Here is a 27,984-nt window from a genome sequence, read left to right on the forward strand (position 1 = left end):
AAACATATGTTCTCTGCTTTACATGTGCAAAACATGGAGGTGGTAAGACATAATTCAAATAGAAAATACTGCAAGTTATTTGTCTTACTTTACACTCATATCTAAATGTATCACTGTGTTGAAATGCTGTAAAGCAGTGGTTCCCAACTCATTAGAGTGACAAAATGCATTTTACCTGCAAAATTCAAGATAATTTCACCTTGTTAGGCCTCAAAATGAAATTATGCCAGAAGGAAACAATCATTGTTTGATTTCATATTTATGTCAACACTAAATCCATGATCTGTGATGAGGGGTCAAAATCAGATATGGCTTCATTTTAAGGGCTCACAAACCAAAAAGGTTGGGTACCAGTGCTATAAAGTATCGAAAGATTTCATTCCAAAACGGTCTTTTGTAAAATTGTTAATTAGTTTCATATTTTGACTCCTTAGAATACATTAGACATCTTTTAGGCAGACTGTACCTTTAACATTGATTTATTGTTATATCAGCATAATGCTGACTCCCTACTGTATTATTATTTTATTAACAATAATGCTAATTAAGCAGATGTTTTTTTTAAAGTGGATATTTCATTTTGGAATGAAAACTTAAATTTTACAAACTAGATTGTTAGGTATAGTTGTTAATATTATAAAATTCAAATGGTTCTATTAAATACATAGAAAACAGTATTATACACACACACACACACACACACACACACACACACACCCACCCACCACTAGCATAATGAAAAAACACAATAAAATCACCCAAAGATATAAGATTATTATTTTAATAACAATTTCAGAACTGTAACATTTCAAAGCCAAAATATTGTTTATGATTAGTGTCAAATCACTCACTGCAGTGTGACGTAGTACATATAATCACTGTATCAGAGGCAGTAAATAACTATGTTCCAGAAACCATAATGGAATTGCAAAATGGAAAATATGAGAAAAAAAAAAAAATAGGTATAATTAAACTTAGTGGTATTAAGTATTAATTTGAGGCTGTCCACATTCCCAGTTTTTAAACAAAACAACTTGACAATATTTTACAGGCTGAGACAATCTCAATGTAGCCGACTCCAGTGTGAAACTAGCTGGTCTGCTTGCATCAAAACAGCAAATTACCAACTTTGTCTTTCTGATAAAGGCCAAGGTTGAAAGTGAATATACTGAAAATGATATGATAGGTGTTTTTTAAAAGCAGATCCAGCTTGTTGGAATTGTTCGTATGAGACATAATTTGTGACACTTGGAAGAAAATGTGCATTTTTAACTGTGTTACTTTAGCGGACAGAGACACAGAATGACAGAGTATGTTACTTTCTCCACACATGTAATAGACATCAAGATAAAGAAAGATAAAAAAAACAGAACGATGCATCAATAAAAGAAGAATTAGTGAAAAGAAAAAAAAGTGTGCATTAAAATACTGTGCATACAGGTTTGTGGTACAGCGTTTGTATAGTATAATGTACCATTATAATAAAAAGGAAAAAACAAACACTGCTTTTCATATTTTGATGACTTTACAGTGCCTTGGCTATTACTTTGGCATTTGATACATTATCTGTGATCCTTTAAGTCTTGATGTATCTAAACCATCAAGGCCAACTTTGGTCACCTATAGGCAATAAGGATACAAGATGTCCTAAACCTTGTATCAAAAAAGGAATACCATTGCTCGCAAAGAACTCCTGTCAAGCATAGATTGAAGACATTTGGCAAATATCTTTTAAGTGGGAATGAATAAAGAAGGTTGTGCTGTACTCAGTTTAAAATTGATGTATAGTAGAGAGATAACACTGTTTTATTAAATTCAGATGCAATGCATTTGAGAGTCTGTAGAGCTGGAAATGTTTTGGACTTCTCCATAATTCAGAAGGCGCAGGTGTATGTATGTAACTTTAACTAACAGATAACTTTGAGAGGAGTCTGAGTGTGTATAGAAAGAAAGAGCACCCTCTCATTTGCCAATGACTGATGAATTGTGCAGACTCAGGCATCTGTATATGTCACCTAATTATTAAACAATCTGATGTTTTCTGTGTAGTATTTTTGCAGTGACGTAGTTATAAAGGTACAAACATTTGAATTAGCGGGAGTCTCATATGAACTATTGCATTAGTCTGTGGTTGTAAGTAGCGCCACTACGTTACTGTTTGGGCCCATTTCCCATAGAGTGTTTGACAGCTTCCTCCAACGACTTCCTGGTTACCAGTAGCCGCACCACACCCTCCTTCTTGTTTGTTAGTCTTTTACGGGCCTGGTCGTGCGTCACCACAGTCATATCCCAGCCGTTCACCTAGGAGGAAGAAAAGAATTTTGTTTGAGAAAAGCTGCAGCCATTTTCTCACATTTGAGTTAGCACCAAGTTGATAAACAGCAGGTGAGCACTGCTCCTGTCTGACTCTCTTGTGTACTCATGGTGCCATCTTGTGGATCTAGACCAAAGCTTGATTTTACTACACACCTGCATTATTTTGTCTCCAATCCGTAAATCTGCCTTCTCTGCTGGTCCTCCTGGTGTTATCCTGGTCACGTAGATGCCCTTTGGACAACAAACACATTCATTATATGAATATGATCACAGCTGTATAACCTATACGGACAATCTCAAAAGCAGCACATCCTCACATTTTAGAAGCTAGAACCAAATTCTTGCTCGATGAATGACTTAAATATTGTTACTTTTCTGTAGGGCTGTCCCTGACTAAGGATTTACATAGTCGAATCAGAATCGTCAAGTCCTGTCTATAGTCGACTGATAGTCGAACCATGTGTGTTTTTGTGCACGGCGATTGCGAACAGAAGCTAAACTGAGGCTTATCTTTGACCATTTTCCCCTCTGTCTCTCACCTGCCATTCACCGCTCTTGTGCAGAGTTTTTGCTGTGCTGCCAACAACTGCATGCATGTTGAAATGTATATTGTAATAGGCTGTATATTAAGTGATTGGAAGAAAGTAGATCTATGTAAAATCAGATGTTGAGCACCCCCATACAGCATAAATGGCGTGATCCTTGTTTCGCTGCGAAGCTTCGACTGTGAGATTGACAGTCGAATCAGGCTCCACCCACCGAACCATCGAATCTTCGACTATTTGGGGTCAGCCCTACTTTTCTGTCGATCAACTAGTTGATTTAATTGACTAATTGATTTTTCTTCCAGATATTGCAATTTTTTAAATAAAAAAAAGTTCAGTTAAAGTTCAATATTTATTGCCAGTCAATTTTGGACGGAAGCCGCGTCAAGCAGCACCGAGCAGATGAATCGGGCAGGAAGTCAGACACAAAACAGCAAAGAGACACTAGGTAGCTAATCATGATAGAAGCACCAAAAACAAGGACAGCTGGACAAATTAACAAAATCTGAACAAGTCAGCAAAATCAGACAGGCAAAACTCTGTTATTCTGAAATGCTCCATGTGGATATGTAACGTTATCCTGCACATAGTGGAATGAAATGGACTCACAGGGAGCGGTTATCTGTAATTGAAGTACACAAAATGACAAATTAATAACATGTCAACAAAGTGCAGGCTAAACGCTCCCCTGCTGAAACACTACAGTGTGAGTAGACGCTGGACAAAACTGTGGCTTAGCCACTGCCTGTGTCTGTTCACCTGATGCCATTCTCCCACATTTTCCTCTAGTTTTGTTTGTTGTTGTACACGCCCTGTGCCTGCTCTTAGTGAGTAGGACTGTAACAGAAGGCGCATGGCGCTTGTGATTGGTTGGCAAGTATGTCACACAAGGATGATAACGGAATCTGTACCTGCATGACTGTTTAAAATGGGTCAGATGCGCTGTATAATGAACCTAAATTTTAAATCGCCCTCTTCATGATTAGATCATCACAATTTCGATTTGAAAATGATTCATCGCTTAGCTCTAATCGACACCCGCACAGCTCTGTGGGAAAGATTCAGTAATGATCTGACAAAAGATCCACACACTGTACTAATAGCTCCCTGCTATTTTAACTGAGCAACATTTAGATCTAACAGAGATCTTTGTCTGGCATTGTCAAATCACAATCACAAAGTAGAACAAGCAATATATAAAAACAAACACATTCATCAGGAAAGGCTGAAAGGTCAGGAAATTAAAGACAACATCTAAACCTGAAGGAAAGTTATTATTCTTCTGTAACAAGGTACCTGTGCCTGTACATTTCCATCTCTCTCAAACTCCCATTGTATATACAGTCAGCAGGTAAAACCCGGCTCTGTGTAAACCTGCAGTATTCCTTTCTATGACATCAGTTAGGTGAGTCTGGTTTGTTTCCACCTGGGGCTGCAGATGATGTGTTCAGGCCTGTTCCTCATTTATAGTGCCCCCAGCTCTAGTTCCACTGTTCTTCAACAGGACAGGAATGTGATCAGGAGCAGAAGCCAGAGCATTATACTCCATTATAAATCAATTGGTAGCTTTGTATTCCAAAAAGACCCTGAAATCCAGGGAAGACCTGAAAAGCTACATCACAGAGTCAACTTCACTGATCGCCTGTACTTTATATTGCATGTAGGACGCAGGCATTTCAGTATTAGCTCTTATCTTTGTTACAGTTTTTATTAAGTGTCTCTGTTCTATTATCTTTCTGTATTTTGAATTGTCTATGGATAACAAATTCAAATTCATTGAGAATTATATGATTTTGTTTAGGTAAAAATTTATTTGACTTATTGGGATGAACATAAGTTTAACTTTTCACCATTTGATTTTGAATAACTGAGCAACAAATTGTCAGATATCAATATCAAAGTCAATTAATATTGTGTCCCAATCACCTTCCCCTAGCTGTACCACTTACTGCAAACACTTGCAATGCATAGAGCTGATGGGGATACACAAACGCACACATATATACTTACTTTGTCAGTTTTGTCCTCAGAGAAGGGGTTATGTTCCGGCTCCTGGTCTATCCCTCCTCCGATGCTGAAGCCCAGGATCAGGTTATCTCCCTGACGCAACTTCTGGATCTCAACCCGTTGCTGTTTGACAGAAAAACAAAATCAGATCCATATTCATAAGGCTTTACCTGGCCCATTTAAAAACTCTGACGCACAAAACACATTCAAATTGGTTTATAACTACTTTTACTGACAAGTTCCGGATCAAGAAAACGGTGGATACAGTCAGCGTTCTCATGTGCCAGAAATCTCAACTGCTTGTCTCTCAGTGCTGCATAACTATGTCAATATTATCTCTACATCAGTGTCGCTGAGACAAAGTTCCTGTACATTACTGTTCTTGTTTATTAAAGAGACTCCAGTTCTTATTGTATGAGAAGAACAACTAAAAACCACGAGTCTCAAACTTGCCACAGCAGTTCCTAAAATTATTCAATTGGCTCAAATTAAATGAGAGAACAAATATTATACATGTTTTTCAAGTAAGTGTATCACTCAGGATGTTGTTATGTGGTAACAGTCACTAACAATAACTGCAACGTGAGCTTCGCATGTTAATTTAACACATGTAAGCACAAAAGAAAAGACAGAAAAGACAAAAACAGGAAAATGACGGTCTACAAGTTACCATCCAGTGAGCAGTGCGCACTGATTTACCCACCGCAGACACGATTCAGAGGATGACAAATGGTGGATTTCAGAGGCTGTTCCCTAGTAATTGAAGTCCACGCTGGAACAGAGACTGTATTAGTGCAGCTCTGCCCTTGACACTGACAAGCAGCTGCAGGCTTACTAAGCAGATGGATGGATGACAGTAGTACTCCTCAACACAAAGACTGCCTGTGTGCGGTGATGAATAACCACAGATTCACTGAGTGTTGTGGCTGATACAATGAAGTCTGAGCATGTGTAGGGCTTTGTTAACAATGAGTAAGAGTCTGTCAGCAGGACATGCATGAACTACAACGCATTTTTCTCTCCAAGGAAAAACAGGTTTATATGCCTATTTTTATATGTGGACTAACAGGGAGTGATGTTTATTGGCTGATATTAGCTTATTGCAGATATGTCTGCATACATGTTTTGTTTATGTTATGCATTTATGTAAAAAATAAAAAATAAAAAAAATAGAAAGAATATTGGCTGCTATAACTCAAATATCAAATCACCACAAATCACACAAATATCACTTCACTGAAAGTCAAGCTCTGCTGGCTGGAAGTTTTACTGACTTTTTTGTAATTATACATTGTTGACCAGGTTTTTATTAAGGAATCAAGCAACACAGTGTTGATCAATGTACTTGTACAATGTATAATGTATTATCCAAGCACTTGCCAACTATAATGGGCCGGACATTGATAGTGGATGACACACTGATAAAGACATACAGTGAGGACGTTGGCCTGCATGCTTCCTTTAACTCTTACCTGCTCCCTGCCCCTCATGTGTGACATCCTTGCAAATCTTTTGCAACTCTGGCCTGGCAAAAATCCCAGCTATACCGTCTACCACTTCTTTGGCTTTACGATAAAGCTTTATTTGCAATCGTGATAATTCCCGCAGCGCAAAAATAATATAATCAAACAGTAAGTTACTTTATATTCTGTAAATCAGCATGAAAGTCAACCAGGAAGACTGAAACACACCGATGGTGACGCCCATGTAGTTAGGTAGCTGTCAACACTTTCACATGCCTTTCAATTAACAGTAAACAACAAAATTCTAGCTATATCCTGGCGAAGTGATTTAACCAGTTATTTGGTTTAATTTACCATTAACAAGTTACTAACTGACGTTATGAGACATAGACAATGAGGCTGCTGACACGGTGTTAACGTTAACGTTACACGTCAGCTAAACAAATAAAGTAATGTTATAGTTAATACAGCTAAAGTTAGCTAACCTTAGCGAGAGCACCGTATCGAACTAATATTTGGTAGTTAATTCAGTGTTGTATTGATAAGGTTTTACGTTAAGTTAACGTTAGCTAACGTTACCGATGAATAGAAACAGCCCTAACGTTACTCCCAAACTTACCACAATAGCAGTGACCGGTTGTCCTGGGATATGATGAGACATTGTGTCGCTAAGATGTTAAGGATAAAAAAAATAAAAAGTAGAAACTTGCAATAAATGTTGTTATAAAAGTCACAGAAAAAAGGTTTCGACAGTGGGACAACTTCCTCGAGTAACAGCAGGCGGATTCCCGACTGGAAACAAACGGCTTCCCAGATGACGTCACCGCGCCTCCCAGCTTCTCGGCTCTGCGCGTTTTGTAGTACACGGTAGCCAGGGTGGGCGGTGTTTAACGGTTAACCATCTCCCCACAGGCTCTGTAAAGACATGCGTTACAAATCGAGCTCTCCAAGAGATTGTTGGTCTTCCGTGTGTCCCGGGGCATGGCTTCTTCCCTTAAAAGGAACTGGCAAATAGTGACCGCCATTGTGATCCTGCATAGTCCTCCACCCCATCTACTTGATAGAACAATCTGAGATAGGCTTACCACCACACCTGCAATGTGCCTCTTTACTTTAGGAGGCAGTCCACCATGTAAAGAAATATGAGTAGGGAGAGGGTGCGGAACTAATTTTACTCTAATAACTCGTTCTGATCAATTTTATGTACTTGTATGTGTTGGAATATTTTATTTTATCCCACCCCAAAAAATCTCATTCACACTGTGCATGTTTTCAGCTTTCAAATTAAAGTTAAAAAGTAGTTTGATTGGAAGCCAATTACCTCCAGGAAACAGATAAAAGTTAGTACCTCCTGCCTGTGACTGTATTATCTTAAAAATGGTAAGATAATCATGGAAAGTGTTATTTGTATAATTATTTAATATTCCCTTTTCTGTTTCCTGGCAGCAATTGGACGCCAATTACGCCATTTGTACTTAGAAAGTACGTACAAAGTAAGTAAAAATGTCAGAGCCAATACTGGACACTGCAGTCACCACAGTGGTGAAAAGTAACTAAAAAAATTTACTATATTTAAATGCAATTTGAACGGCTTGTAGCCTACTTTACTTTAATAATTTTGGGCTACTTTATATACTGTATACTGCACTACATTTCAGAGGCAAATATTGAAGTTTTAGCTCCACCTCAAATTTTGTGAGGTTATGTGGTATAACATAAATGATCTGAACACCACCACCATATTCTTTGAGCATCTGATGTGGTTTCCTTCCACTAGATGGTAGTCTATAATAAGACCAATGTTTTATATTCCTGGGGTTGGGAGAGCTCTGAACTGATTTCACTACCATACACCATATAAACCAAACCACTGACATGATCAGAAGTTAAACTATTTGGCATTTATGTTGATGTTTTTTTATGGTCAAACATTTTTAAAAATAACTGAAGAATCACTCAGTAATTGATCAAATGATTGAAAACCAAAACCAAAAGCATAATAATGAATTTTAAAAAGTTCCTGGTCAAATTAAAAGCCAGGTCACACAGCATGTATCTCATCACTGAGCGGGCGGAACATCACAGGAGCCATAACATTCAAAGATTAGGCAGAAAAGCAAGGAAGGAAGAAGAGGAGAGGGAAAAAGAGGAATTGCATTGAGGCAGAGCAGAAACAGAAATGATGTACATTTCCAGTATGGGTGAATAAAATGGTATCTCCCTGATTTGTCATAAGGGACTGCAGACAGAAAGTAGAGTAATATTAAATATGTGCCATGAAACAAGGGACTGCAGAGCAGCATAACAGCCTTGAAAACCAATACAGATTGAACATTGTTCAAATTTATTTGAAATTTGGGATTTATTAATGCAGTCATGTAGCATAATTCAGTGCCTAATACAGATATATATTATCTAGTCAAAGAAACAAATGTGAAATATTATTTAGATCACATGGTCTAGATGCTTCGTAATCCTCAGCTCTAGCTGTTAGGAGTACAAAACAAAGGTCTGACCAAACATTTGCCTTCCGTGTCCACAAGCTGTGTAATGGCGAATTTCACCCACCTGTATGTTTCTACCAGTGGAACAAGTTTAACCACTACCTGCATTTTCTTCCAGCTACCCTTATCAAATTGCTGATCACAGATCCGCATATGATGCCGTTCAGTATGTGTCCTGGATTCAAAGCAGCTGACATTAGCCATGTCATTTCTGATTTACATACGCTGCATGAAACTTCCTCCTGCTGCCCTTTCACATTTTATCACATTGACCGAAGAGGCTTATAAAACTTTTACCTGAATTTAAAAGCATAGCCAAGGAAGGAGGAGGCTAGTAATTAGCTATATAGATTACTTCTTCTTGTGAAACAATGTTTATCTATTAAATAAACTAACAAATTAAAAAAGAAGCATTCACACATCACTGGCACTAATTACAGCCACATGAAGACAGCAGCTGAATCTTCTCTTTTCTTTGTATGTAGGAGGTACAACTGCTTTAACAAACAATGGAGTCCTCAGTATCATTCAAGCATCTGCAGCAATGATTCAGTTATGTAAAGAAAAAGGAGAGGTAGTTTGCACACTGTGTACTGTAAGCTCAAACAATTTTTAAGTAATAGTTAAACATTTCAGGAAATACTCTTATTTGATTTGAATAGTAAATATGAAGCTACCGCCAGCAGCCTGTTAGCCTAACTTAGCACAAAGACTGGTCACAGGGGGTGGCAACTAGCCCGGCTCTGTCCATAGCAAAATCTCAACAGCAAATCAATTCATCTTTGCATTTCTTTCTAACGGAGCAGTGGTGTATCAGTAGCCTGGGGCAAAAGGTGAAGGTTGGAGATATTCCGGTGGTAACTCTCCATCAGTCAGTCTCACATCAGTCCAAGTGTGGGAAAATGGTGGACCACTGAAACTACACTCCCCTGGGAGCTCTTGGTACTCATTCTCAGTGCTTCCACCCCTGTCAGTCGGCTCCACATTAATCTCTGTGTACAAATCCTCCGACATGCTTCTCTTTTTTTGGAATTTCTTCTTGAGGTTCTTTAGGTTGGTTACGACTGACGGCTTTGCTTCGTGGTTCTTTGCAGACTGGATGCTGGCACCAAATGGGTGTTCAGTGGCTGTGGGTGTGGAGGGACTCTTAGGCCCAGACACCATTCTGATACAGGCCTGGTTCTGCCTTAGCGGAGTAACAGAGCTCCGGGCAGGGACTTCAGGAGGCTGGTTGGATGAAGGGCTGTCGGCTGTATATCTGTTTCTGGCCATTGGCACTGGCTGGAGATCATGAATATGAATTATGTATATGAAGCATAGAAATGTGTTATCAAATGTTAAATCTGCTGAAAACTTGGTTTGAAATCTTAGTATCTATCTAAAACATTAACTAGGGGTGTGACGAGACACTTATGCTGTGTTCCAGGCAACTCAGAAGTTTCCGACCTCCAACTAGAAAAAGTACCATGGAATGCCACCTTAAGTCGGATTTGTGACAAACGTAAGTACCCCGACTTCACAAGTAGCAGCTGAATGACGTCACCAACCAATGGCAGCTCCCATGGAAGCACACATTGTAAATGGTAAAAATTATGTAGCATAAAAGGCTAAATAAAGCATATTTGCATGTATTTAAATTAAAACAACAGCTACATACAATCATATAGTAAAACCTGTTTTGCATTTAAAATGATGTAGAAATATGTTATTGTAGGTAGCTGGTTACAATATAGAATCTCAAAGTCATCTTCTCTGCACAGAAGTTATTGTTAAAAATGCCAAAACATTGGAAAACATTAGGAAGTATAACCTACAACATTGACTGACTCTTGAGGATTACTGATGTAGCTAGACAGGTACACAGTTAACTAGTAATGTGGCTATTTATGTGAGTTGTTTGCATTTAAACGGCCATCATTTTAATTAACATCAAAAGCACTGCTGAGGGTGCAAATGTGTGTGTACACTTTGTCACGGTCAGCCATGTTTTTCATTCACTTTCGGCGTGAAAGTCGGATATTTCAACTTGGAAATGTCCCAGTTCCAAGCAGTCTGGAACGCGGCATTAACCCACGTAAGCCAGTTTAATAGCTTAATAGCTCCACGTGTTTCAGCAGCTTTTCTGCACATGTTCAAAACTTTCTGCACATTTAAAATCTCTCCCACATATCATGTGTTCTCTGACATGTCCACCAAAAAGGCAGAATATTATACGAGACTAATGTCATTATTTGATGAGAAGTCTACCTGCCCAATACTATGCTGTGCATTACGTTATTGATACGTTGATAGTAACGTCATCCCCTTCAGACTGTTTGACCGACGCTGTTTGGGACTGCATGTTGTGTGTAAAACCTAAAGTGACTGAAACACTTTTGATCAGGCAGTAATCTCACCACGAATCCACACACGTTAACTTAAGCAGCTATGATAATGTGCAGCTCACAGTTCCAAACTATGGAGCCCTAAACGGCCATCACTCATTTTTTTAACTCTAATTATCTTGTGATCTCGAGATAATGAACCATAGCTGAATACAGGGGTCGGCCGGTGCCTTTCTTTATGATAATTTCGTGGTAATTTGCTGAGTCAGTAATTACTCAGTTGGTAGAACCCAGACCTTGCATCCCAAGGATTGCAGGTTTGACACCTGCTCTTAACAAAGTTTTTATTCTTCTTTGTGTTTTTAATCATTCCCTTCAACAAAGTTGTTATGAAGAGATTCAGGGGAATCCAGTCACGCATTTCCCGACAGCTATTTCAAAGGTTCTGAAATAGCTGTCAGGAAATGTGTAGTTAAATGGATTTCCCTGAATGAGAAGTGGATGACTTTCCTCTGCCTAGGAATGATGGGGAAATGAAAAGTCCATGGGTGGATGAATGAGGACCAATCGCGGGGATGCGCACACTCTAGCACGTGCTTAGTTGTGAGCATATTAATCAGTCATCTTCATAACAACTTTGTTGGAGATGAATATGAAAAAAGCTTCTTTTTTTTTTTAAGGAGTCTCCTATGATGATCAAACTCACAATCTTATGACTGCCACTCTCATGACTTACCAACTAAGCTAATCAGTGGCAATTAATGTACCTTGAAATTACCATTAACAAACGTTCTTGCCAACCCATGTTTTAACAGTGTAAACTACTGTTTAGTTATCTCGAGATCACGAGATAATTATCAAGTTATCACGGGAAAACGGGAGTAAAATAAACATATGAATCGATGGCCGCTTAGGGTTTCCGTACCAAACAGAGCAGGCTGGCTTCAGTTTTTAGATGTATACGTTGCAAAACTCTATCAGCTACGTTACCATGCGTCACAGCTGTCTGGACTCACAGTGCCAGTGGGTTACGCTGGTGTCAATCAGCTGGGCGGAGTTTAATGTTTGGGTTTGACTGTGTGTGAAAAGTCATTTGCGTGAGTCTCGCGAGACATCTTTTTACCTGACGAAAAGTGTCACAATTTAATCTCACAAGATCTCGTCACACCCCTAACATTAACTAATCATGACTAAATAAGCAACTCAGTATTTTGGGAACAGTCAAAATCCAGCTAATCTGCTTCATCAGGACTGTGTAGGTATTGATTTATTGATCAGATGTGACTGAAAATGTAAGGAAACTGACCCCTCAAATTTTGATTTAAAGATACCTAACTTCTGATTTGTGCATAAAAGTCATCAAAATGCTATAACAGAAACACAGAAATCTGAAATGTGCAACAACCAAACAACCAAAACGGTTTGAAGTTTTGGAGAAAATGGTGTGATCATATTGGATCCAATCACCAGCTTCTTGTTAGACAGGAAGCTAGTTCCAGTAAAAGCCTTTGAAATGTCTTGAGAAATGTCTATCAGACAATATTTGCATACATGTTATCTTAAAAATTAGTAAATTAAAACATGACATCAGTTAACAGTTTTAGTACCAGACAATATCTATAAGTACTGAGCTCACCATTACCGTGGCTGGAAGATAGGAGGTGACGGGTGGCAATTCTTCTTCCAAACTTGGGTATAGTCTGTTTGGAGACAGGACTGCAGAGTTCCTCAGAGTATCTGGTCGATAAGGAAGGGCAGGTGGGGTGTCTTGTGATACTTGGGGACTTACACAGGGATGCAGAGATTTGTTTTGTAGAAAACCTGTGTTAGTGTTCGGGTGTATTTGGGGAAACAGTAGTTCTGCGTAGTCAGTCTTGTCATTCGAGGTCTTACGTGAGAGAGAAAAACAGAACAATTTGTGACTGTTCTCTTTTTGCATGGTGCAAAGGTGGCAAGCAAATAAGCAAATATTGTGGTTGCAGATAATAACAGTGACTCTGTTTAAACTCTAAATGCACTGTAAATGCCTAGAATGTAGTCCTGATGGTTTATAATAATTTAAAATCCATTATGAATGGCATCTGTATGCAGGTAGGGAAATTAAAACGCTTCCTCACCTGTCCACAAGCGACAGTCAGCACCTCAGTGTAAGGCATGATGGGAGTCCTACGATGAAAGTCTACCAGGTCCTGCAGAAACCGGTGGCGCCTGTTCTCCCCTACTATGATGTAATGTCCATCCTCCAATGCATCAATCATGAAATGTCTGCAGCGGTCCCCAGCACTGGGAGTCAAAGAGACAGAAAGGGGACTCAACAGGGCAGGACTTTTTGGACTTTTGGACTGAGTGTGTCAGTGGAAACTGTAAAATGAAGCCCCTTTAATGCTTCAAACACTCACCGGTACGAGAGACTGTAGCCAACCCTGCTCTCACTGACTCTGATGAGGAAATAACCGGGAGGCTTGGGCATGAGCATTTCCTCTGCTGTCCTGAACAAATAATTAACATGCTGAAACCACCACAGACAAAAAAAACTCTTTCACACACGCACTTTATTAGTTGTGAATGTATGCACTGGGTGTGTAAGAGGCATAAATCTAATATAAGTAGAAATCTGGTTAAGTATTACAAGGTTAAAGTCCACCATTCAAGACACTACTGCACTGACAAATCTGTAACGAACGTGTATCGTAAGAAAACGTGTATAATGTTTTGTCCTCGTACTTGATGGAGTAAACCTGTAGTTAAAAGATGCAGTGGTCTAGTTTTGCTTGTTGCCTAAAAGATGAAGGAAAAGTAGGATGTCTCTGTTGTCACACTAAATGCTTCTAACTCCGGTTAAGTTGTTGGGGTTTTGATGTTTTACCATCACTTAAAAGAGCACATGCTTATTTGGGGGGTTGAGAAACATTTTGACCCTTGATGTGTTTACGTGGTTGTCAATACCTTCCTGAAAAGTTATTATTACTTCCTGAAACTTTGATATTTTTCCCTGTTTAGATTTTAGGCTTTACTTGTACTTATTACTCTTGTGCTGTGGCTGTATTTATGTCATACTTTTTGTTATTGTGAAAGTCTGCTCCAGAAAGGAGCTATTTGAATAAAGTTTCAGTTTTACATATTTACATTTCTCTTTTTAACATGATATGGATATATACAGGAAAAACATTAACATAAATGACTAAACTAGAGTACTTTTATACTTGAGAAATTCACTAAAACAATCACTGCATGCTGGAGCACTGATATCTTTATTGTGTACTATTTTTAAAACATCCCAGTCCACCACCTATTGACAGTAATGAATTATTTTGTAAACTTACTTCCTGGAAATGATCCCATGAAACCATTCTGGGACTATACCGTTCTTGATCACAGACCGTCGCTGGGACTCTGTAAACCAGGCGACAGCATTGCCCTGTTCTTGTAACGACTGATTCCACCTCATCATCCTTAGAAACGTCTCATTTGATCCTCCTTCACAGAGCGCAGAGACCTGCAAATGCGTCAGTTACGCTTATTGAGTCCAGACATAAAATACTTGTACACAGTGTACATATAGAAACAGTACGAACCAAAAGTCAGTAAAGAGATTCTGGCATTTAGGCTGGTGTGCCCTGGATAACTCGCAGATTGTACATTCAAATGCAACTGATTTAAAATCTCAGAAAAATACTGCTTCTTTCTCTCTTTTCCACGTTCATTGTTCCTACACAGCGTGTTAGGTGAAGTCTGTGGTGTGATATATTTTGAACATTGTTCCTCAGTTGAATTTTAAATAAATGTCACATAAACCCCATAAACCCCATAATACATTTCTTTGTGTTTCTAATTATTAAAAAAAAAAACACTTGAGAAAGAAGAAATGTAGCCTAGACAGGATGTTGTACTACAACTATCTGCATCAGTTCAGAAGCCAGACCTGCTTTAATGGTTGGTTTGTTAAATGAATCTTAAATTTGTAGTTTGAACACTCAAATACTTAAAAGGTAGTTAAGTAAGTAGTAAATAAAGCTCAGTCATACAGCTACAAAGTTTTCTAAATTCCACATGTTTTCATGGCACAGGATTACTCACCTTTTCTGGCAGTTCCGTGATAAAATGACACAGCAGCTCTCACTCACCTGACAACACCTGAGAAGGGGCGGGGACAAGCACTGACATTGCTCAAGTTTCAGTTCACAGTACAGAGGCTGGAGGCCACATAAGAGATCAGTTAGCTTTATCAGTGTTTACCTGCTGTCCAGCTTTACTCCAGTGCCAGGTCTGTTTTATAATGTAAAGTATGCACATATAAAGAGGGATGATTCAGGCTATCTCAACCTTTGTGCTGCCTGAGTTTTTTTTTTCAGTGTAATAAAATGCAAAGCAGCACCACCACAATTTGTTTACGTAGTAAATGGATTTTGCCTCTCATTAATTAATTCATTCAGACATACTCACACAGCGGTGGTGGCGGAGTTGTCATGCAAGGCACTGGTCTGTCCATTGGGAGCAACTTGAAGTTAAGTATGTAGATGGGAAAGGGCCAGGGATTGAATCACTACCCCTGCAATCAGTTATCAACTGTGAAAATGTATTTCTGTTTTCATATATCGTGTTTCGTATATGTGTGTAGCTACCACAAAAGAAATATGTGTGGATGTTTAAAGAAAATACATTTACATTTACTCATTTCGCTTTTATCCAGTGACTTGCATTTTAGGAACAACATACAAGCATCAGTAAAGCATAAAAAATCATCAGTAAAGTAGGAGATCTACTAGTGACAATAGATACCAGTAAGAGAATCAATAAATGCTAGTAAAAGCTATTTGTGTGTGCGGCATCAATGGGGTAAATACCTAGGGAAAGAATAAGAGTTAACGAGTAGTGCAATAGTAAAATATAATTTTATTTGATGTAAATGCTGGATAAAAATGTGTGCCTGTGCAAAAGTTCCTCTGACTTCCATCTGCTGTACTAGTCTGAGAGGAACCTCTCACAGGAAGGAACTATTTTGACAATTCAATTCATGTTATTGTTGGTGACGTGCTGATTCACTGAAAATGCATGTTAATGCTGGACAGCCACTTCAGGGAACCACTCAGGGCTTTTTTCCTTCCTGATTGTCTAAATGAAAAATACCTAAATAAAGGTTAAAGTTTTACTGCCTTGATGGCATGTAAAGCGGAAGTGATGAGTTACAGTGCAAATAGACCCTTCTCCATTTACACACGAACAACCCACATACACACACAAAATGTAGGTGAGTCCTGCTTAGCAGCTTTGCTCATATTCCTTCCCCTTAACTAAACAGTTCCTTTTTCTCTGCCTCCAAGCAAAAGTTCTGTTCTCATATATAAATATCTTACCCACAGATTACTGGGCAACACTTTTCTGCATCACGCCATAAATTGCTGGTGAGAGCTTAAACCTGAGAAACCCCATCCTTTGGAGCTCTGGGCCATAGTGACAGCACTGCTCTAGAAGGCAGCTACAATATATTTCCTGGAAACTAAGCATATTGACAGTGTTAAAGTAAGACGCTCAGACTATGAACACACCGTTACTCCAGCTAAAAGGTTGAAGAGGGAGCCATCTCAACATGCCCACTGCTCCACTTGTCTCAAGTTTGGAGACGTGGCCACCTGTAGCATAACTGGCAATGCTCGATCATATTTACACTAGGGATGGGTGGATAGATACTTTGATACTCACTCATTTGGTATTGATTCCTTTAAAAGAATATTGATAATAAAATGATATGAGTACAAATCATGGGTGGCTGCATAATGTCCAGATGTACTTTTGTATAATGTTTGTCTCAATAAACAGCCCTGACACATTTAGCTGCCCCATGTCACATGACCGTGGAAAAATAAGTGACATGAGAACGGAGCATTTTATTTCACACTGTCAACAAATATAATAGCAAAAGAAATAGTTCAAATCACATACAGTATTTCACAAAAGTGAGTACACCCCTCACATTTTTGTAAATATTTGATTATCTTTTCATGTGACCACACTGAAGAAATTACGCTTTACTACATTGTAAAGTAATGAGTGTACAGCTTGTATAACAGACATTAATGTCCAAACCGCTGGCAGCAAAAGTGAGTACACCCCTAAGTGAAAATCCTGTGGTGTGACGAGACCAAGATAAACTTATTTGGTTCAGTTAGTGTCAAGCATGTTTGGCGGCAACCAGGTGAGGAGTACAAAGACAAGCGGGGCTGCATGAGTGCTGCTGGCACTGGGGAGCTACAGTTCATTGAGGGAACCATGAATGCCAACATGTACTGTGACTTACCCCTCCCTTCGAAGACTGGGCCGCAGGACACTATTCCAACATGACAACGACCCCAAACACACCTCCAAGACAACCACTGCCTTGCTAAAGAAGCTGAGGGTAAAGGTGATGGACTGGCCAAGCATGTCTCCAGACCTAAACCCTAATGAGCATCTGTGGGGCATCCTCAAACAGAAGGTGGAGGAGTGCAAGGTCCCTAACAGCTCCGTGATGTCGTCATGGAGGAGGACTCCAGTGATAACCTGTGACGCTCTGGTGAACTCCATGCCCAAGAGGGTTAAGGCAGTGCTAGAAAATAGGGGAGGGGGCAGCAAATTTACACTGTTATACAAGCTGTACACTCACTATTTTACATTGTAGCAGTGTCATTTCTTCAGTGTGGTCACATGAAAAGATATTCAAATATTTACAAAAATGTGAGGGGTGTACTCACTTTTTGTGAGATACTGTACATATAGATGAAGCATTGAAAAAAGAAAATGAACAGAAGTGTCAAGCACTTGGTGTAAAAATACAACATGATGCAATATTTGTGACATATGCCACATATAGTGTAAGTTGCTCTGGAAAAATCATGAATCACGGCTTGTTTAAGAGAATGAAAAAATCTTTAAGAAAGTACAAATGTACGTTTTAATGTTATTGGTATTTTCATTAATTAATTTTAGTAATTGTAACGGGTAATTGTAATTGTACCGGGTCTCCAAACAGTCATATAACTAATGTTACTCACTGAGGGCCTCTGGTTTATCGGGTGCTGGGTCAGTGGGAGGTAAATGTGTGTGATGCTTTAAGATGTGGCCAAGGGGGGTAATATCTTTTATTGTTATACATGTACATGGCTATACCAGGGCATGATTGTCTTTACGATAGAATTAGATTGAGTGTTCTCCAGAGACAGCATGAAAGACAACATGTTCCAGTGATAATATAGTGCTGACCCTGAGATTAGGATAAAAGCTGCATGTGCTGAGACACTGCAGCTCTTTAAAGTAGCTGTAATTAAACCTCTTCTGAAAAAGCCCAAACTTGATCCGGATGTTTTATCAAACTATAGACCTATATCTAACCTTCCATTTCTCTCTAAGGTTCTGGAGAAAGCAGTTGCTAAACAGCTGTGTGACTTTCTACAGAGCAATAGTTTATTTGAGGATTTTCAGTCAGGATTTAGAGCTCATCATAGCACAGAGACAGCACTGGTGAAAATTACTAATGACCTCCTTATTGCATCAGACAAAGGACTTGTCTCTGTACTGGTTTTATTAGATCTTAGTGCTGCATTTGATACCATTGACCATCAGATCCTATTGCAGAGACTGGAATATTTCATTGGCATTAAAGGAACCGCTCTAAGCTGGTTTAAGTCCTATTTATCAGATCGATTTCAGTTTGTACATGTTAACGATGAGTCCTCCATGCACACCAAAGTTACTCATGGAGTTCCTCAAGGATCTGTCCTTGGACCAATCCTCTTCACTTTATATATGCTTCCTTTAGGCAATATTATCAGGAAACATTCCATAAGCTTTCATTGTTATGCAGATGATACTCAGTTATATCTATCGATCAAGCCAGATGAAACTCATCAGTTAGCTAAACTTCAAATGTGCCTTCAGGATGTTAAAACCTGGATGAGCTGTAATTTTCTTATGTTAAACTCAGATAAAACTGAAGTTATTGCTCTGGGGCCTAAGCACCTCCGTGACCCATTATCTAAAGATATAGTTTCCCTGGATGGCATCGCCTTGGCCTCCAGCACCACTGTGAGGAATCTTGGAGTTATCTTTGATCAGGACGTGTCGTTTAAGTCCCACATTAAGCAAATTTCAAGGACCGCCTTTTTTCACCTACGTAATATTGCGAAAATCAGGAACATCCTGTCTAAAAATGATGCAGAAAAACTAGTCCATGCATTTGTTACTTCTAGGCTGGATTACTGCAATTCCTTATTATCAGGCTGCTTGAAAAAGTCCATTAAGACTCTTCAGCTGATCCAGAATGCTGCAGCACGTGTTCTGACAGGAACCAGGAAAAGAGATCACATTTCTCCTGTTTTAGCTTCTTTGCATTGGCTTCCAGTAAAATCCAGAATAGAATTTAAAATCATTCTTCTTACCTACAAAGCTCTTAATGGTCAGGCACCATCTTATCTTAAAGAGCTCATAGTACCTTACTACCCCACCAGAGCACTGCGCTCCCAGAATGCAGGGTTACTTGTGGTTCCTAGAGTCTCCAAAAGTAGACTAGGAGCCAGAGCGTTCAGCTATCAAGCTCCTCTCCTGTGGAACCAGGTTCCAGTTTGGGTTCAGGAGGCAGACACCATCTCCACATTTAAGAGTAGGCTTAAGACTTTCCTCTTTGATAAAGCTTATAGTTAGGGCTGGCTCAGGTAGTCCTGAACCATCCCTTAGTTATGCTGCTATAGGCCTAGACTGCCGGGGGATTTCCCATGATGCACTGAGCTCCTCTCTCCTCTACTTTCTCTCCCTCTGTATGCAACCTTATCCCATTATTGCATGTTACTAACACAACTTCTCCCCTTTCTGGTAGTCTTGTGCTTTCTCGTCCCTCTCCTCTCTCCTCCTATCACTTCCTGCAGGTTTTCTGGCTCTGGAGCTGTGGAGTCTGGATCTGTGGCTGCGGGTCGCCTGCTGCCCCCGTGTTCCTGCTCGACACCCTCTACTGCAACGACTATTGTTGCTAGTCTTATTGTTATTATTGTTATTATAATCATTAACATTATGATGGTTACCATTAACACTATTATAAATATCTGTACCATTTTTCATTTAGTTTATAGCAACATTACCTTCGCTGTCTGTACCTCTGTGTGTATATTGTGTAGGCTGCCTCCCTCCCCTCTCTCTCTCCTTACATCCCTCTCTCTCTCTCTCTCTCTTTCTCTCTCTCTCTCTCTTTCACTCTCTTTCTCTCTCTCTCTCTCTCTCACCCCAACCGGTCGAGGCAGATGGCCGCCCACCCTGAGCCATGGTTCTGCTCGAGGTTTCTGCCTCTTAAAAGGAAGTTTTTCCTTGCCTCTGTCGCCTAGTGCTTGCTCTTGGTGGGAACTGTTGGGCTTCTGTAAATATCATCACAGAGTACGGTCTAGACCTGCTCTTTTATGAAAAGCGCTGTGAGATAACTGTTGTTGTGATTTGGCGCTATATAAATAAAATTGAATTGAATTGAATTGAAAGCTCACTCGGATGATACTCTGAAAATACTGAAAATTCACAGAAAGATTGTTTGCCTAAGCTGTTTATTTGAAAACTCGAATTCTCATCATATAATAAATAAATATTATAGTAGAAGTAAATATTATATAGTAGCAGTAGTTGTTTTAGTTTATTTTTTCTCAAAATGATATTTTTGAGTGCATCAGGTATCACTTCGAATTTTTTCATGCATACATTTTACAAATAAATCCTTAGGTAAAATTGAGTGAAAAGATTAAATAATGTGGATTAATTTATTACATAGAATTTTGTTCCAATTTATCTGGAAATTTTTTCTATTTCATTGTTTAAATTCGATAATTAAACATTTTTATTGTTTGACATTTTATGTACTCAATTGCGTATTTTGGAGAAAGTCAGGTTTGGTCCTTATATTATATTATTTGTATTTGGCCACATATTATGGTTTCTGAATAGAACTTTTTCATGTTCACAAAACATTTAAATTAACCTTTGTGATATTGTTTCCCATATTTCAGTTAACATTATTATACTTATTACACAAAACCCTAAAAAATATATAATAAATATATATAAAATATATATAAATAAATATATAATATATATATATATAATATAAAATATATATATAAATAATATATATAATATATATATACAAATACAATAAATTGACTGAGCATATTATTTAAGAATCTCATTTTTAATAAATCAGAAGTACACATATCTACAAAAGGTGTAGATCAATAAGATTTATGAAACTTCAATACAATCATTGTAGATCTTATTTACAATTGCTGAGTAATTTAATTTATTCCCTATGAAATCCATCAATCAATCAGCGCAGAAATCCAAATTCAGTTAGGGAATGCTTAAGAAATGTTAACACAGAACTGCAAATGTAATTGGCAAGAATTATAAATTACTCTGCTCAAAAGAAGAACTGAGCTCATTTAAGCCAAACTCAAATCTAAAAAGCTGCACTTTTAACAAGCCATGAATTGGCTTAATCTGTGTCAGTTAAAACAAAATTGTGCTGAAAATCAACAAAAGCCCAACCACTTTAACAACGATGACTTAAATCCACAGGTTACCATCTAACAGTTACATATTCACTGACTCTTCAGCACCTATAGAAAGAAAATAGAAAATTAATTAACTAGCTTTCAATTAATTTCCTATTATTACGCCTGAACAGCTCAACCGAGCAAATACAAGAGAATTTGGACTGACAGCAGAAAATAAACAGCAAGGAGCTGTTGCACATTGCTAATCTCAAATAAAGCTTGTCAAGTCAAATGTGCAAAGCGTTTTTGAGGTTTTCTATGCATCCAGAATGCATAGTTTAGACGGCCGTGATACTGGGCCAAAATAAGACATGGGATATCTACAGAGAGGAGAAAGAGGGCAGGGAATAAAACAGATACTAAGTGGGTCAATCTGGGGTTCCCAAAAGCATCAAAGGTGATGTAAATGCCTAAGAAGCTGGAAAAGGTGAAATAATAATGGGGAATGTGAGGAATGAAAACCCATCTGCAAATCATAGGCCCTCTGTCATTATACTAACTAAAAAGATGAGGTTTCAGTGCTCAGATGCTTTTAGGAAGCCCGGATAGGGTTCATGGAAAACAAGCATGAATATTCTTTCCTGTAAGTTAATACTTGCAACAAATACAGTCAACAAATGTTAAGCAATAATTTTTTCTTCTTCTCTTTTTCTTTTTTACAGAAAGAACAAAAGAAAAGTGCATCATCAATAAGAACGTTAAAGGGCACTTTGTCATTTTGGTGCTATGTTTTTGTTTCACTCTATAAATACTGCTACAGCACCTATCCAAGGCCCAGAAAACAGTTGTGTGCATGTCCCCCTCATTAGAACTGACAACTGGAAGAAGTATGAATGCATAAAACAATGATTTCATCATCGCTGTGATTCCTTTTCTGCTGCTGTTGTGTAACTGTATCGCCCCCAGGTGTTCGAGTTAGATATTGCTAGTCCACCAATTGAAGTGCATCAAATAATCGTCTCCCTCACACCAATCACATCTTTCTTATCCAATGAACTAACAATACCTAAAATGATGAGCTGAGCAACTACAAAAGGAATCTGTGTGCCCTTAAAACAAGCATACTTTGTCAAGAACAGTCTTACTGCAACCACATGATTACGTAAGATCTCAGCCCCACATACACATCACATTGTACATCACAGTGTTCACAAGATGAATGGAATGTTTCAGCCTAATAAATCAGCAGGAAGACATGAGTAGAAAAGGTGGAGAGAGGACATGTAAACCAAAATGTTGATGATGAGTAAAATGCGCTCTACTGTTTCATAATCAATGACAGATATTTAGTTGCGATACCTTATGTGGATATATAAAAGTCTAGGCCACCAAGTCAGTAGACAAAATGTAGTATAATAGTTCCCCAACAGCAATCAGCTGGGATTGTACTATCATCACCTTGGAGGTCATCTTATTCAACAATTATTTATAATTAGGAAACCCAGTGAACTAATACACCTATTCTGGAAATATAGTTTGGGCTTCTTTTAGTGATAAGGATGGAATAAATAAGATTTAACCAAGCGACACTGACAACAGGTGAAAGAAACCAGCTAGGCATCAGACATTATTGTAAGTAGTAAAGGTTTGATCGTTTCTAGTATCTTGCAAGGAGGCACTGATTTAAAAGTCAATAAAATCTAAGGAATCAAACTTGAAACTGTCGACCTAATGAGCAAATGTAAAAAAAAAAAAAAAAAAAAGAAAAGAAAAAGAAATGAGATATAGCATGTAACAGAAGCCAGAGAAGTTAGATTCACAGGCATCAAGGGAAAACTGACTGATAAACAAAGGGAGCGATACATTTGTTTATCCCAATAGATAAGCACGGGACAATCAGAAAAGAGAAGGAGGAAGACAAGTAAAGAACAACAGAAGAGAGATAAGAGTGTGCTTTGTCCAGTTCTGTCCAGTGGGGGACACAGTTAAGGCGATGGTGGATGCCGTCGCTCCTGTCACATCACAGGAGCGTGCAGCGGAAGAAACTGCTCTTCTTGGGCTGTTCTGTAATCTTTACTCCTTGACTGCTGCCCTGCGGGTTGTTGCCCTCCTAAAATACACACAGATGAGAAAGCACGTTCAAATATAAAATATATACAAAAACACAGCTAACAGTTTTATACCAATTAAGTTTCCACTATTCTATGTTCTTACCAGCTTCTTGTCCATTTTTGCTTTGATGTCTCTGGCGAGAGTTAAGAAGGACTGCAGACAAAAACGGATAAACAAACAGAGCAGCACATTAATGGTAGTACTCTGGGTAGGACTCATGGTTTTGGACAAAGATTATTGTGTTTTATTGATATCAACAAACCCCAAAAAAGAGACTTTTTTATACTGATGTTATTCATCAGTAATTATGACAATAAAAACCAAATAAGCTATTAGGGCTGTACGATTTCACCTAAAGTCAAAAATCACAATTAGTTAACATTTTACCTCGATTACAATTATTCAACGATTATTTTGTTTTTGAATGTTGTTTTTTGTTGTTGTTTTTGTGCCTTCATATTCATTCTAAATATGCTCAACTATTGAAGCTGGGTTGATTTATCTGATTCACAGATTTTAAACATCGATTATGTGAATGTAAATTTATAAGGTAATGTTGTCCACATTATGGAGAAATGGTTCCCCTATATTCGGCATATCGCCGCTGCTGAATTATGAGAGCGCTGCTACTAAAATTTCACTCAATTACATTTAATCATTTAGCTGACACTTTTATCCAAAGCGACTTACAATAGCAAATAGTCAATCTACATATCTGCAGTGAGTATATTACGTTGTTACACGTTTAATTTAATTGTAGGACGCCTAAGGAAGACATAGTGGTAAGCTGATTATAGTTTTCTTGCCCCCAGCAGAGATTCAAGGAAGTTCCTGTGAGCTGACCAAGAAATAGTCTCACACATAATACTCCCCTATGAAACTGCAACTTGTTAATCGTTAAACATTAAACTATGAGCTTTACAGGTGCTGGCAGGTATATTTCGTTACCTCTGGACAGAGCCAGGCTAGCTGTTTCCCCCTGCTTCCATTTGTTATGCTAAGCCAAGCAAAGTGGCAGCTGGCTACAGTATCATATTTGACAGACACACATGACAGTGGTATCGATCTTCTCATCAACTCTCACCAATAGAGTGAATCAGCAAATTATTCCTTTGAGCTCTATGACAAAGTTTGTGGAAACACTTTATTTTGACATACAGTTTTGTCTGTGGTAACTAAACAATATGATTACACTGAATTATAATTGTACGGTACAAGGTTGGCCACTTTCAGCAATAATACTTGTAACTATAGAAAAAGTAGGAACTCACATTCTCCACGTTGATGTTTGCCTTTGCACTGGTCTCCATGAATTTGATACCGTACTCCAGTGCCAGCTGGAGAAACGAGAAAGAATCAGTGTCAGAAATCCAGACATGATAGGATAGTTAATGTACTCCCAGAGATTTAATGATATGTATTTTTAATCAACTTCGTCTATACATTCATTGTCAAATTTATCACCTTCTCTCCTCTTTCTTTGGACACCTGTCGCTTGTCATTGATATCACATTTGTTTCCAAGGACCATCCTTTCCACATCTGCTGAAGCATGCTGTGTACGCAAGGATGACAATGTGAACAGATAAGAAATTATTCAGTAATAAATAACAGTTGTGGATACTCTATTGCTCTTTGTAGAAGATCAATACCAAAATAAAAACACACTCAAAATGCCCATTGAACATGTGGATATCACTATTTGTACAGACAGAGAGAAGCAAACACACAGCTAGACAGATTCACTAATGTAAAATATTTTACCTCTTCTATATTCCGTATCCAGTTCTTGATGTTGTCAAAGGATTTCTCATTGGTAATGTCATACACTAACATGATTCCCTGGAGAGTTCATAGAAGAAAAGACATAAGAAAACAGAGTCGTCGGACAACAATGAAGTCATTCCTTACTGATTCTCTTTAGTCCATAGAGACAGACGTGGAATTTAAGTGTCAAATATGATTTTCCAGTGTCCATGTCAACATTTAGTAGTGATATTTCAAGTGATTTTACAGCCTCAAGTAAAAGCTTGAACTGAAGGAGACACCAACAAAAACACCACAACAATGCACCGAGTGCACCTCTAACTTGATGACAAAATTAGTAACAACAACAATGCTGGGTGTGGTTCTGGTAAATGTTCATGCTGCAGTGTGCACACTTGAAATGACCACCTCTTCACACTTTCAAATGCCAGAGATATTCTATACTATTGTATGAGTAGTATGGTTAATAATACAACTTACCATGGCTCCTCTGTAGTAGGCTGTCGTGATGGTCCTGAACCTCTCCTGCCCTGCTGTATCCCTTCACAGAAAACACGCATCTTTAACATTGCCTTGCAGAACCTAGCCTAAGGAATTCATAGTCCCTGCTCTAAGCACCATCTTATCTCATGATTGATTTCTCATGATTTTTAGGGAAATGTACTTATTTGTGGTCTTACAGGGTTCAAATTTTATGGAGATCAATATCAGTCTCATGTCTATTCATTATTCAAAGAGCCTAGAAGCAAGGAGTGGACAGCTAGCCTGTGTCAAGTAAACAAAAACAAAAAAACCTGAGAACATAATCGACTCCCTAACTATCTTATTTTCCTATTGTTATTCAAAGAAGTCACCGCCACATCCAAGAGTCAGCTGGATTTTGTTTAAGAACAAAAAAAAAAACAGTTACTCTGAGGACACTAAGGACAGGATTTGTGAGATGCTTCTTGCAGCCACAGCGCACAGCTGTTGTTGGTCATGACATAGCTCCAATACTAACTGCTCTTTAAACCACCGTCTCATTTTTACCTTCTACAAGTATCAAAAGGTACACTCAAATAGTTAAGATATGTCAGCTTTAGAGTGCTGTCATACACCTTTTGTCAGCACTAGGCCTAGATGTTTTCTCCCTTTGTCCAAGAGTGAACGTATCTCAAGCTACCTCTGTATTGAAAGCACAGACATAAAGCAGATGATGATCTTCTCCGTAAGCTTTGGTAAGACAACGATTCTGCAAATTCCACAAGATATTTACTTTATATACTGATGATTTATTACGTGACGCTATGCCAATATTGTCTTTTTTACACTCACGCCAATAAAGCAGACTTACTTGAATATTATTACAAGGGTTGTCACATCAGTGCTCAGTTGGTACTGTGATCTAGACTTCAAAATTTACCAAGAGCCGGTATTTATTTGATATTAAACACAAGGGAAACCATGAAGTCACGAAAGCCATGGAAGTGGAAAAAAGATTTCAACAAAGGAAACCTGAGTTGTGATGTGTTTAATAGCAAGATACAGATTCTACAGAGATACAGATTATAATATCAATAATTATAAGAGCATTGAGTTTTGAAGTGAAAGCATTTGATGTATTATTATGACTATCTTACCATATCTGTAGCTTGATCTTCTTTCCATCTAATTCTATCGTTCTGATCTTGAAGTCAATACCTAAAGAAAAACAAAAGTCACACCATTCACCAAGTCTAACCACATCTGACATTAACTCCGCATCTAATCGATAATATCATTGTTTCATTTTAGAAGCACAGAGTGGTTGACGAGTTCATCAATACTTTCTATAAGTTTACGTTGGCAACCACAGTGCGAAGTACAGGGAGCTGGTCATATGAAAAATGACAACTAGCTTAATGATAGCTCTGTAGCTTGTTAGCTCAGCTTGCCATAGTTATAAGTAAGTATTAGTAAGTATACCTAACCTTACTGTTACAGCTTGGATAGGGTACCCAACCTTACAGTGCATACATACACAGACTCTGTAAGTATAGCAACTGGTTAAAATATCATTGTCGGTTCTGAAAAAATCCCCTCTTACAAGCCGGCTAGGCTGCTTCCTGACTACAAGATGAATGCTAGCCAGAAAAGTTAGCAACAAATTAGCAGTACGGGATGGGCATCTCCTGTTAAGTTACCACTTTTTTAACCAAGGACAATATTGATTATACGACTTTTACCCACCTATAGTGGAGATAAACGTTGAGTTGAAGGCATCTTCTGAAAATCTGAATAGGACACAGGTCTTCCCGACTCCTGAATCGCCGATTAAAAGTAGTTTAAACAAGTAATCGTAAGTCTTCGCCATGTTATTAGTTAGCTTACTACTGCGGATATCCCGCCCGGTGCAGAGCGGTGACGTCACTGCCTGTGTGCGCTGCCTTTTGGTCAAGTCAACTGCCACTCTGGTCTGTCGTCGTGGCTCCG

General features: G+C 38.4%; 3 protein-coding genes across 4 annotated transcripts; all 3 read right to left on the minus strand.

Moving 5' to 3' along the window:
• Positions 1-765: 765 nt before the first annotated feature.
• On the minus strand, positions 766-7,139 carry tax1bp3 (Tax1 (human T-cell leukemia virus type I) binding protein 3). Its single transcript, XM_038715966.1, has 4 exons — positions 6,951-7,139; positions 4,872-4,991; positions 2,470-2,547; positions 766-2,301 (listed from the first exon to the last, which is right to left on the minus strand). Exons 1-4 carry the CDS (start codon positions 6,990-6,992, stop codon positions 2,152-2,154), a joined length of 390 nt encoding a protein of 129 aa, XP_038571894.1. The 5' UTR covers positions 6,993-7,139; the 3' UTR covers positions 766-2,151.
• Positions 7,140-8,654: 1,515 nt separating this feature from the next.
• On the minus strand, positions 8,655-15,293 carry hsh2d (hematopoietic SH2 domain containing). Of its 2 annotated transcripts, none has more exons than XM_038715968.1 (6): positions 15,237-15,293; positions 14,483-14,655; positions 13,559-13,648; positions 13,277-13,442; positions 12,802-13,047; positions 8,655-10,116 (listed from the first exon to the last, which is right to left on the minus strand). In XM_038715968.1, exons 2-6 carry the CDS (start codon positions 14,608-14,610, stop codon positions 9,649-9,651), a joined length of 1,098 nt encoding a protein of 365 aa, XP_038571896.1. In that variant the 5' UTR covers positions 14,611-14,655; positions 15,237-15,293; the 3' UTR covers positions 8,655-9,648. The 2 variants fall into 2 exon arrangements, with proteins under 2 accessions (XP_038571896.1, XP_038571895.1); XM_038715967.1 differs by having other exon boundaries at positions 12,796-13,047.
• Positions 15,294-21,332: 6,039 nt separating this feature from the next.
• LOC119900748 (ras-related protein Rab-8A) lies at positions 21,333-27,899 on the minus strand. The gene is made up of 8 exons (XM_038715972.1): positions 27,742-27,899; positions 27,153-27,213; positions 26,014-26,074; positions 25,531-25,608; positions 25,232-25,321; positions 25,039-25,104; positions 23,870-23,920; positions 21,333-23,765 (listed from the first exon to the last, which is right to left on the minus strand). The coding sequence occupies exons 1-8, from the start codon at positions 27,863-27,865 to the stop codon at positions 23,676-23,678; spliced, it is 621 nt and encodes a 206-aa protein (XP_038571900.1). The 5' UTR covers positions 27,866-27,899; the 3' UTR covers positions 21,333-23,675.
• Between the last annotated feature and the right edge of the window lie 85 nt (positions 27,900-27,984).

Source organism: Micropterus salmoides, unplaced genomic scaffold (assembly GCF_014851395.1).
Source record: "Micropterus salmoides isolate LMB-PRFRI ecotype aquatic unplaced genomic scaffold, ASM1485139v1 Ms_hic_scaffold_13, whole genome shotgun sequence".
In the NCBI taxonomy this organism is placed as follows: Eukaryota; Metazoa; Chordata; class Actinopteri; order Centrarchiformes; family Centrarchidae; genus Micropterus; species Micropterus salmoides.

Coding starts and splice junctions, on each gene's coding strand:
- LOC119900748 (XM_038715972.1), bottom strand. CDS start 27,865: ATGGCGAAGACTTACGATTACTTGTTTAAACTACTTTTAATCGGCGAT. Junction 26,075..27,152: donor AAGATCAAGCTACAGATATG/GTAAGATAGTCA, acceptor TTTTCTGTGAAG/GGATACAGCAGGGCAGGAGA. Junction 25,609..26,013: donor CCTACTACAGAGGAGCCATG/GTAAGTTGTATT, acceptor TGAACTCTCCAG/GGAATCATGTTAGTGTATGA.
- hsh2d (XM_038715967.1), bottom strand. CDS start 14,610: ATGATGAGGTGGAATCAGTCGTTACAAGAACAGGGCAATGCTGTCGCC. Junction 13,649..14,482: donor CATGGGATCATTTCCAGGAA/GTAAGTTTACAA, acceptor TTATTTGTTCAG/GACAGCAGAGGAAATGCTCA. Junction 13,443..13,558: donor GGCTACAGTCTCTCGTACCG/GTGAGTGTTTGA, acceptor TTTGACTCCCAG/TGCTGGGGACCGCTGCAGAC.
- tax1bp3 (XM_038715966.1), bottom strand. CDS start 6,992: ATGTCTCATCATATCCCAGGACAACCGGTCACTGCTATTGTG. Junction 4,992..6,950: donor AACCGGTCACTGCTATTGTG/GTAAGTTTGGGA, acceptor TCTGTCAAACAG/CAACGGGTTGAGATCCAGAA. Junction 2,548..4,871: donor CTGAGGACAAAACTGACAAA/GTAAGTATATAT, acceptor TGTTGTCCAAAG/GGCATCTACGTGACCAGGAT.